Here is an 11,931-nt window from a genome sequence, read left to right on the forward strand (position 1 = left end):
AATTAAGCCCCCCACAGTCACCTGAGGTGTCCCCTTATTCAGGAGGCGACTTTGGCTTCATGGGGCCCCGAGTTACACGGGCAGTTTGGCAGCTGTCCAGCAGGAGGCGGCACCGCTGCTCGCAGGAACAGTGGCTCTAGGCTGAGCCGCAAGCGCACCAGCCGCGTTCCAGCGGGTGACCGAGGATGGGACCACCGCATCTGTCTCTGCATTCCCAGGTCCTCTACAAGGAGCTGGTTCCCAAACTCTCAGAACCCAATCTTGATGAGCGCTTTCCAACTCCAGTTGGAACACGAATCACCTGCCGGTGACTTTAAAACGAGGTTCGGATTCAGTACATCTGGGGTGGAGCCTGGGACGCTGCGATTCAAACGAGCTCCCAGGTGATGCCCGCGCTCCTTCTGCGGACCACACCTTGAGCAGAAAAGTAGACTACAAATCCCAGCTTACATCCAGCCCCACTGAGGGGGAAAGGTGGAAAGAGGGAAGAAGCCTTTTCTGTTTTCCATTAACCAATCAGGCCCTCCTGTTGGCTGTCGCAGCAGCACCGACTAGCCTGTGCACAGCAAGAAAGGACAGGTCTTTGCCTGGGGAGGTATGAGATGGCCGTGTTTTGAGTGTGGCAGTTGGGCCTGGGGAGGTGGGTAATATCTAAGCTCTGCACTGTTTCTGCTATGAATCAGGCAGAAACACTCATAGTCCAGAGATAGCAGTCAGACTGCGGTTTCAAATTTCTGAGTGACTCAGGTTTTAATGATGTCAGAGAATAAAGAGTTTCATTTTAGACAGTGAAAGCCATTTTTAAATCTCAGTAAAGAAGTTCCCAGTTCAATGATCTCTAGAGTGATTAATAATAAATAGAATTTATTTTTTATGAATTATCACTATTTCCTACCCTAGCCATGTTTTGAATATTTTCCTCTATTTTCTAAAACATCTTTTCACAAATCTCAAAATAACCATGAACAGTGGGAGATCAAGAGAATCTTTATCTTTTCACATTTATTAATAGGAAACCAGAAGAGTAGAATCCATGGATTCAATTGCTGTCAATTATGAATCAAGATTAAGTTACTTCATTCTTGAGAGGGAATCCTTTTCCTCCTGTTTCACCCTCTAACTTTAGTTTTCTCACACTAAATCAGTAAGACAGGTGGGGAGGAGGAGGGTGAAATCTCACCCTTTCATCACAAATTATGTTCTTTTCCAATAAGAAGATTAGTGAGGGGGGCAGGGTATAGCTCAAGTGGTAGAGTCCACGCTTAACATGTAAGAGGTCCTGGGTTCAATTCCCAGTACTGCCTCTAAGCATAAATAAATAATCTAATTTCCTCCCCCCAAAACAATAAAAATAAATAAATTTTAAAAAAAGAGAGAAGATTGGTGAGAACTCCTTTATGGGATCTTGTAGAATGGGGGAAGGATTGTAGCCAAGGGAGAAGACAGTCTCTCTCTCTTTAAATATATACTTTTATATATATTTATTTATATATATTTACATATAAATATATGTAACAGAGTGGAGGACACTTGGATAGAAGCTAAACTCCTCTAAATATAATTGTAGAACTGGTTTGGGAAAATTTTTAATACTTTTAAAAATTGTTTTATAATTATGTAAAATAATTCTTTAAAACTAAAACAAGCAAAAAAGATCCTAAATGCGTAACAAGTTGGTATCATAACCACACAAAGAGGAACTAGCTCAAGTGACTTTAAAAGACAGTAGTTTTACAATTTCTCTCTAGTGAGATAGACCTAAGATTTTTTAAATTGCCCCCAATTATAATGGTTATCGTTTTACTGGTGTTAGAATTGTTATCCTGACATGGCTGTGTGTGCCATGTGAGATAAAAGAATTAGTTAAGTGTGTTTGTGTTGTCAGAAATGATTGAGTGACTGGAGGGGAGAGAACAGAGTGGAAACTTGATTCTCTTATCTGGAGGAAAACTCTCTCTGGTTCAAACTTCTTTCTATGCTCCCACTCTTTTTTTAACTTGGAGATGTACAACATAATTATTTAACAGGCTGTATACATTGTGAAATGATGACAATCGAATTGACATGTCCACCATTTCACATAGTTGTGTATTGGGGGGGTGTGTGTGTTGAAAACAGTTAAGATCTACTCTGTCTATCTTCCCCATTCTTGTGTCAGGCTTAAACTTTGTTCCTTTAATGGTTCTGTATGCCAATTTTTAATGTGAATGTCTTTTGTTTCTTACCATTAGCTAATAATACTGTACAATTGGGCCACTAGCCTTATTTAAAGCAAACGTAGATTTGAAATGCAAGCTAATACTTTCAAATACATGTTATGGCTTCACCTGGAAGGCAAAAGGTGAGTGCAAAGGACTTGCGTTTTCCCATTAACTAAGTGTTTTTGCTCTCCTGCTTGACATCTAAACAAATAAATCAATGAAATGACTTACTTTGGAGATGGGGAGTAAAGTTTCATTAAAAAACACTCCCTCACAATCTATAAAACCAGTAAGGACAAATCTCCTTACATTATTATTGAACAAATGCAGTGGTGTGATTCGGAAAACTTTTTAAATGCGTAGAAATGAAGGGTACCGAAAAGAAATGGCCCCACGCTGAAGCCCTGGAATTGCTGTGTATCTTATGTTCACGACCTCGGTCTGCGCTGCACCCACCTTCCTCTCTGTTCTGAGCTCTTTCAGAAAGCGGTTTCCCATGTGGAGAAACCCGGCAGCCCCTGAGCCCTTTCAGGCTGGAGCTCTGGGACTGCAGAATTCTGCCCCTGCTTCAGGCAGGAGAGGAAGAATGAGCCTCCATTGTCCTTATACGTGTAGCTCTTTTCATAACACCTGACAAAAAGCAGGCTCTCAATATATGTTTGTTAAATCAATCGTGCAAAGTTTATGACATCGGAGAATTAGTCATGGAAGATGCTAAATGGAGGGTAGCAGTACTTGTTACAGTTTAACTGTGGATCCAATATACTTACAGCAGGGATGTTTTTAAAAGCCACATTTTCTATTTGTTCTTCACCGGGATTATCTTTCTATTGTACAGTGTTGATCAAATAATAATTATTATACCCTCACAAAGGTTATTCATTATATTGTGTGAGAAGCTGTCACCTTACCTATATTATTTTTTAAATACTCAAAGCTACTTTTTGAAATTAGTGGGGGTTTTGTCCTCACTTCATAGATGTTTTTTTAACTGCAGCTTAGAAAGTTTAAATGATAATCACATATATTTAGTAAAGGAGGAAACAAGATTGGAACCCAAACCATTTAATCGTTTGATATCTAAAGCTCCTCTTTCCCTTCCCTCCCTGCCTTCTCTCCTCTCAATCCTTGGAATTTAGGAGTTCAAAGTAGAGGACCCAGACAGGAAGTTGGGAGCCCACGTGAAGAGTAGAGAATTGGTCAATTACTTCGGTCCCCATCTCCTCTCCAAACAGTCCTCCCCACTGAAACCTTCTCCTCTCACATTTCCATCTCAGCTCCGGCATAACTTGTGCTTTGATTTTGGTAATGATTTAAGCCTTTGGACAAGCAGAGGACACTTGCCTGACAGAGGTGCTGTGAACATCAGACATTACATAAAGGAAACAAAGCATCTGGCTTTTCTTAATCAGTAACCGCATATGTAGCCTTTCTTATTTTTAACTTTAATCCAATTAATAACTGAACTGATTCCAATTCAATTTTATGAAATTGCACCCGATAGGATTACACTTTGGACTTAACATCATCACTCTCAGCCATCTGAAGCAATTTGTCTCAAAAAGCAATGCCACCACCCTACCTAATGCACTCTAATTTGGGATTGCCCAAGAGCCTGAACAGTATAAATTCCCATGCTGAATGAGTGCTCAGTCCTTTGCCTCCTCTTTCAGCCCAGATTCTCCAGTCTCCAGATCTAGAGGCTGAAGACATGCCCCAGCTTTTTTGCCTCTGTGTGAAGCAGGCTTGGAATTCTGTGGAAATAGCTCTGGAACCCCAGGTGTCTTTGTCTCTGAGTTCAGAAGATTTGGGGCCATGGCCACTCCTTTTCTACCCCAGACTGGGGGAGCCCTGGTGGGGCAATCCACATTTCAACTGGGAACTGCTTTCCACACCATGTGGGCTATTGAGCTGGGCCTGCCCTGGGCACAGACACTTGTATAGAGCCCAGACCAATTTAGAACCAGATCTAAACCTGTCTGCCTAGGAGTCAACACCAAAGAGCGAGCAGGAGTCAGAGTCCACCCCAGGAGAGCAGAGCGCTGCAGAGCACATGGACAGATGCCTGCCCTGGCAGCCTCTCTTGGCCAGATCCACTCAGCTCTGGCCACACACAGCTGGGGACTGAGATCTTCAGCAGCGAGGACTTCAGGAATGGTGCCCTCGTCCCCGACCCCAGGCACATGCTGCTTTTGAACCCCTGAGCTATGACCACTGGGTCTTAAAAGTACTGAAATTTTAGACTGGGAACTTTTATTTGTTCATCTTCTAGAGACACTTAAGACTTTTCACTTATAAATGTCTCTTCATTTACTAAGACAATAAATGTTGGTTTTAATAGGACTGTGTAGACGTCTTGTTCTCTTTCTCCACAGCAGAGTTAGGAGAAAAGAGGGAGAAAAGGACAGAGTACATGCGTGAGAAGGTGCCTTTTCTTACTTTACCGTGAATTAAAGTATTGAGCTGGGACAAACTGATTCTGAGCTATACTGTGGCCCTGCCAGCAGGTCCTCTCCTCCTGGTCCTAGGCATGGCAGTGGAAGATGTTCAACCTGGCCAGTGGCAAAGTAGTGCCAATTGTCAGCCTCAAAGTTACCCTTAAAATCTGGGCAACTCTGGGAGTGGTTATGCAGTGAGGCAGGAATCTAGTTAAGTGGGAAATATTTCTGCTTGGAATTTTTTCCTTGTGGATTTAGTTACGGAACAGCTCTTAGGTCTTCAGTTTCTCTGCCCTGTCCACCTGACCCCATCACCACCATCACCACTCCCAGACCCTGGCCACATTCAGACTCTCATCTCTCTGGTCTAGAGCAGCAGGCACCCAACCAGAATCAGAGGAGGTCCAGGGATGCAGCCCTCCTGGCTCCTGTCCTAAGATATGTGTTAAGATACATGTTTATGAAATTACCACATATATAAAGGATCAAAATGTCTTTATTTAAATAACATTTAATTCTTAATGGAAGGGCTTCTAAGAAAGGAAAACTAAATTTTAAAGATGAAATAGATGAATTTGGGAGTTTTTTCTTTTATGTTTACCTTTTTCTCATCTAAAAACTATGAATAATGTCAAAATAACATTCCCAAAATATCCTGAAGAAAAAAAAGACCTTTAAATTTTTGAATATTTTCTGAAAAAAAAATCTAGATTCATTCTATCAAGTTTGTTAAAAAGTAAAGGGACTGCAATAAGCTTTAAAAAGTATGAAGCTGTATGTTTTGTCACTGTTGCTTCTTTTCCTGGTTTTTAGCAACAGAAATTGAATACACTTAATAGTTTAAGCATAAAGGGATTTATTAGGAGATAAAGAAAACTTAAAATCCAATAGTAAGGTGAACACAGATTTTAGACTGACCATCAGAGAATAACTCTCAGAAGAAACAGGCAAACTGACTCACCAAGAGAGATTGTCAGAAATCAGAAAACCCTGAAACTTGCGCCACCACCACAGTTGCTCTCTAAAGAACCATGCGGTCCCTGGCAAATGTTAGAATTTGGGATCATTCCAAGTTTGTGGGAAATGTATCGAGTAATCCTCATGTGCTATTATTAGAAGGTAGATGCTGCATTCATCCTAAGGAACAACCTGGCAAAACTCAGTAAAGTTAGGTTTGTGCCTTTTCCATGGCAAATTCTGTTCATGGGTACATGTCCTAGAGAAATTCTCTCTCAGGTCCTGTAACGGACTATCATATATGGTGATGGTGACTAAGTGGCAATCTGAGCATCCACTGGGGACAGCAGGTAGGTAAGGTGGCAGAGATGCACCAAATGCTAACATGCTAGACTTCGAAGCAGCAGATCAAACATCCATGTAAAGATCTTAGAAATTTGCAAGAAATTTGAACTAATAAATAAAATAACATTTATAACCCAATACTTTTTACATAAATTGAAAATATAAGCACACAAAAGAATAAATCACATATTACAAGTCTGACACAAGAATATAATTTTAAAATATTCATGGGAAGAATTGCAGTGGAAGAGGGAAAGCAAATAAGGGGAATAACTAAGAATGGAATACACATAATTACCTAAAAGAGGATAGGGGTCAGCAAAACCACTATAGAAAATGTGACATTAACTCAACCCAGTTGCCTTTAGGTATGAAAGTCATAGCAATTTTGAATGTTCCTTTGATTCAGGTAATCTAGCATCAACAAACGTAGAAAAATTACGATTCTAGGTAGGCACAAGTCTTTGCTATTCCCAATCCAGCCTAATTATTCCTGTGCTAATTCCCCTACCTGACATATGCTTGAGGACCTATGTTCTCAGTCCAGCAGGAACTATCTGTGTGATCTTGGGTTATGATCTAATCTCATGGAATTCAATCTCTACAATCAGGCAATGCCTCTCTGATATGAGAAATACTGAGTGTAATTTGTCCAGGCTTGTCTGAAGCACAGAGAGGCTTTCTATATCCTATGGAAATTGTCAGTAACTAGACCCTTCTCACCCCACAACCCTACCTGCTTGATACAATCATCAAAACCCATGGAGTTTCAATAGTGCCTTCCAGAAGTGAGCTGATCCCTTCTGCTTCATTTTCCTCATTAAGAAAATGTAGTTCAATTACAGTACCCACCATATCAGTCTTTAATGGCCCGCTCCCTTAGGCATACATTTAACACAATGTGAACTCCGAAAATAGTAACTGCCCTTTCGCTTCTCAATAAAGTTGACGACAAACGGTGTCACAGTCCGTTATTCTTCCCGAGAGCCCCTGGTTTGCCTGTTGGGAAGACGAGGCTCCCGAGCGGCGGTGGCTGGTGCCGGCTCTTCGGTCTCTGGGCTTTGCTGGGTGCGGGGTCTCCCGTGCACACCGGCTGAGGAGGATGGGTTGGGGAAGGGAATGGGGTGGAGCGTGGCCTTTACATCTGACTTTCCGACCCGCGCTGGGCCTCCCAGAACAGCAGGCACGCCCTTTGAGCATCTGCACGCGGCTCTGCGGCTGCATCCGCCGCATTCCTCCCACCCCTCCCTGAACTCATCCAGTTTACCCTCAGGCGATAATTAATCCCAACAAGTGTCCCTTACTCCTCCGACTCTCCGCAACCTTCTTGCCCAACGCCTGCCAGGGACTGGCTGAACTGACCTGCTGCCAGATAGCTGGTGTAGAAGCTAAGGGGATAATGACCCTGGACTGGCCCGGAAACCAACCTCCCCTGCCGTGAGAGGATGCTCCGAGCGCTCCTGGGTTCGGAATGGTGGTGCTCCTTGAAATTCCTACTCCATAACTGGGTGACTTTGCCTAGGAGTGCCTCCCAAGTAGCGAGGCTTTTTCCAATAAATTGAAACGACCAGGAATCTACCTCTCTCCCAAGGGACCGTGCTCTCTTTCCAACCCCCTCCATTAACTTAATCACCGGAACTTTTCGTAATTTCTCCTAGCACCTCCCAGAAAGATGCAATTTCCTGCTCAACCCCAAGAGGCTCCGAGGCAATTTGCAATGCAAATGAGTGTCTATCCCCACCTATTTGGATTTGGGTTTCCAACGCCCTGTTCAAGACAGACACTGTAAAATGTGCACTAAGTACCGGACTGAATCATTCCTCCCTTTGCTTGGACAGGCAACTCGTCCTGGCCTGGTGAGAAGACTGAAGCAATGGAACCTCACTCATCCACCTTGGAAGAGCTGTCTTGGAGGTGGGCACATCCAGAGCCCCAAATGCCACGGGGCCTGAACCCAGAACAGGCCTGGGCCTGGGCTCTGGATAACTTCCCGGCGCTGAGCCGCCCCTCCTGCCAATGCCCCCAGTTCTACGGCGACGGTCACTATGGTGCATGTGAGAGGCCGCTTCGTGCTTGCACCGAACATGCAAACGGTCCGCAAGTTGAGAGCAGCCAGAAACGCTGTCGAGACCCAGAAGTCCAGGAGCCAGTGGCTCATCCAGGATGGAGCGACAGTCCCACCAAGAAGAAGCCAAAGCTACAGGCCGCGCAGCTCAACAGGGCTTGAACCAGCCAGGAAATGCCAGCAGCACCGGAGGTGGACAGACTTGTGGCCAGATCACCTCCCAGGAGTCCAAGACAGGCCACCTCCCACCCCAACCCCGAAGCTGCTGAAAACTGAGGCTGGAACTCAACAAGGAAAAGATCACAGCCTTGTGCTCACCCCAAGGCGACCCTTCAACCCATGCCCTGGACTGGAGTCACTGAGTCACCCCAATGGAGGCCCTCATTCTACCTGGCTGGACTTATCCCCTGGCCCCAGCCTTGCTAGGGGTTGAGCCTTGAAGTCTCTGGTGCAGAACATTCCTTACTTGTCCTTTTCTTCCTGGATTATGGACAGGTTTTTCAATTAGAAATCTCTCTTTGTGGAATCTATACTATCTTAAGGACCTTTCTAGTAGATTTACTCTGAATTGTCATGCTTCTTGTGTATTCCAGTTGTGAACAATGATTAAAGCCTGTTTCCTTATCCTCTGTCTGTGCAATTGATTGAGTGGGTGGAGCCAGGATTCGAAGTGGGTGGGGTGGGGAGGTGGGCCCGTGCCTTAAAGGGGAGCTAGGACCCAGGTCAGGGCTCAATAAGATTAAACAAATGCAAAGTGAAGCAATGACATATAACTTTGACTACTAGAGTGGCCAGGACACGGTGACCCTAATAGTTCACTGCTGTCTCTCAGCAGGGGAAGCCCATCCCTGCCTACATGTATCCTTGTGACCTCTCCTCACAAATCTATATTCTCCTATGCCACCCTTTTCCCTAAAAACTGATGAAAACTTATTGTTGGTATAGAAATGGACTGATTTTATTCAAATCCATCTACATCATTGCACATCAATTTCAATGATCACTTGTGGAATCCTCGAAATACTCTTTCTTCCTTCCCATCTTGAAATCCCCTCATTCTTGTCCTGAGAAAGCAGCTACCTGGTAGACACCTTGCTGTTTCACATGCCCAAAAGTGAAGAATGAGTTTGCTCCCTGCTGGCTCACAGTGTCAGTGGAATGGTCCTATTCTTGATACTCAGAAAAGTATTTTTTTAAAAAAATAGGTAGGACATTGTGCTTATTATACCATTTTCTGTGAAAAAAATGAAAGGGAAAAATAAAAGAGATGGGGAAATTTTGCAGATTAAAAGAGATATTAAGACATCACAACTACATGTAATAATGGGTAGACCTTGTCTGAAATCAGGTGATCCCCACTTTGTTGGTGACTGGTGTCATCTGCAGTCTGACCACATTGCTGGTTCTCACTGTAGGGGCTTCTTTCTGGTGCAGCTATAACACAGGCTAGCTGCCCCTGACCCTCTGGGGGAAATTAGTGGTGTTCAAACAACTCTCTGAGAAGGTTCTGCAGCACCAGAGCCAATAAGCTCACTGCTGAGACTTCAAAGGGAACAGAGTCATTGTCTTTCCCTTAAACCTGGCCCAGCAGAGCTTTCTGCCTTGAATTATTTCATACCCCCAAGTCAGCTGCAAAGATTCAAGTTGCTCCAATGAACCCCTTCAACCTCCCTCTATTGGCTGTCTTGACCAGAGTTTCCAACCCTCTGCCTTTTGTGTAGTCCATACTTGCATCCACTTTCTTTATTTACTTATTTCTCATTTTTTGGTTTTGATTGTCTTCTTTATTTCTGTTTCCTTTTTTCTCACTTTTATCCCTACCATTGTCTTTTCTCCTCACCTTGTGCAAAAAGACTGGCTTTTTGGGAGTCCTCTAAAACATCTTAAACTTTAGAGTTTTCATTCCTGCCATCAAGTCAACCACCATAGGAAACAACATTTGGCTGTGTCTTCATGGTCTCTTAACTGGGACTCTGCTCTCCCCTTAGAAGTGAGACCTTCCAAAGCAGGAGCCAGTTCTACAGCTCTGTGTATGTAGCACCCATCACAGCACCCTGCTCGTGGCAGACTGTCAAAATGTGCTCATTTAAAACTCTTCGAATTAAACTGACTTTGTTTAGATAGATAAATGACTGATGAAGGAAATCTAGGCTTGGATGCACTGACATGTTTGCCAACAGAGTAGAGTGTTTGAACATCTGAGGAAGGATGTAAAGGAATGCAATTTCACTATCGATTTGACACAAGAAGGCAAAAGCGGTCCACTAAGATTAAACACACACAAAAAGACAGCATTTGGGGTTTGTTATTCATTGATGTTATGTTTATGTCCATGATCATCTCACTAAGAATGATAATGAAAATAATAATTGTAATTGAACAACTTCTTTTCTGCCTGGGGTATCTAATTATTTGGCCTTTGTTATCCAATTTAATCATGAAAGCTACCTTGTAAAACATTAAATTTTAGCTGTCATCCAGGTAAAAATGTGAAGGCAAGAGAGGCCAGATGACTAGCTGAGTCTTACAGAAATGATAGAACTTGTACCCAAACGGTCTGTGTCTGGCTCCCTCGAGACCTTGATCCCTCCCCTCCTACATGTTGACTGAAATTCTGAAAATGTTTTGACTTAGAAATCCACAACAGAAGCCCAGGGTGTGAGTCTGACTTGTCTCACTGACAGCAGTGTGATTTCATGCAAAGATGGCCAAAGTCTCATTCTGATCATCTCGGTAAAATCTGACAGTACTTTCCAAACAGAAGGGCCCTGAGAATCAGTGGGTATACAGTTCCCCTAAAAGCATCAGGCATTTAGGATACTTTTCATAAAAGACTAACCTTCCAAATAACTTGTCTTGACAGAGCCCCTCTACCTGTCATTCTTTTAAAAACAAACAACAACAGCACAAAAACTTTAATTCTCTGAATCAACAAAATCAATTCAACTTGGAAAAGTCCCATCCAAGATGATTGGATTTTCCTTTAATCTCCGCAGGTCCCGCCTTTTGAAGCAATTACCAAGCTGAGGAAAACCGCACCATCCACCCTAATACCCTCTAGTTGGAAGCATAAGAGCCCAGAATAATAATTCAAAAGGAAGGGAATCCCTGAAAACTTTCCCCCTTCTCGGTGGCGGAAGGGATGGAGCAGAACTTTCCTCAATGCGTGCGGGAGGCCTGGGATTCTGCAGAGAAGTCCCAGGAACCAGAGATGCTGCAAATCTTGAGCTTAGCGGACCCTGAGGAATGGCAGCTCCCTTTCTATCCTAAGCTGGGCCACCTCTCTTGGGACAACCAGAACTTCAATCGGGAACTACTTTCTACCCCCTGCGGGCTTCTGCGCGCTTACTGCCCCAAACACGGACCCAGAGCGCAGAGAACCTCGCCGCCCGCCCCGGACCCAATGACCACGACACGCCAGGAGCCACAGGCGCCCCCAGGAGAGGCGGCCGCCGCCCGCCCCCAAAGCTTCTCTGGGCTCGTCTTCCAACATCGAGGACCCAAAATCTGGAACCCGAGACCTCTGACCTCAAAGACCCATCTGGAGCATCGCCCTCCTCCTGGCCTGGGGAGACACAACTCGAAGTCTCAAGACAAGTGGCAGCGGACCAATGCGCTGTCGCCAAGAACTTGGGCTGCCTCCCCTGCAGCGTTTCGGCCCAAGAGCCCTCATCTCCGCTGAGATCCTTCATTAGATGATCCCCTGCGACAGATGTTACAATAACACCTCTCAGTTTGGCAATCATATAAGAATTTGTCTTCATAGACATTTGTGAGTTTTTCTTTCGCTTACTTAATAAATTATACGAAATTCCAACGTTTCCCTCTCTCATGTGTTTCCACTTTAGCTTTGGGGGAAGCAAGGAGGCGCAGCGGAGGGAGTGTCTGGTGCCGTCCTAGCGCGGGACCCTCTGTCTCCTGATTT

The 11,931-nt window shown here is 44.1% G+C and overlaps 1 protein-coding gene across 1 annotated transcript; it reads left to right on the forward strand.

Annotated features, from left to right (window-relative positions):
• Positions 1-11,148: 11,148 nt before the first annotated feature.
• ANXA2R (annexin A2 receptor) lies at positions 11,149-11,688 on the forward strand. Its single transcript, XM_006191926.1, has one exon. It carries the CDS (start codon positions 11,149-11,151, stop codon positions 11,686-11,688), a length of 540 nt encoding a protein of 179 aa, XP_006191988.1.
• The last annotated feature ends 243 nt before the right edge of the window (positions 11,689-11,931 follow it).

The sequence above is a fragment of the Camelus ferus genome, chromosome 3 (assembly GCF_009834535.1).
Source record: "Camelus ferus isolate YT-003-E chromosome 3, BCGSAC_Cfer_1.0, whole genome shotgun sequence".
Classification (NCBI taxonomy): Eukaryota; Metazoa; Chordata; class Mammalia; order Artiodactyla; family Camelidae; genus Camelus; species Camelus ferus.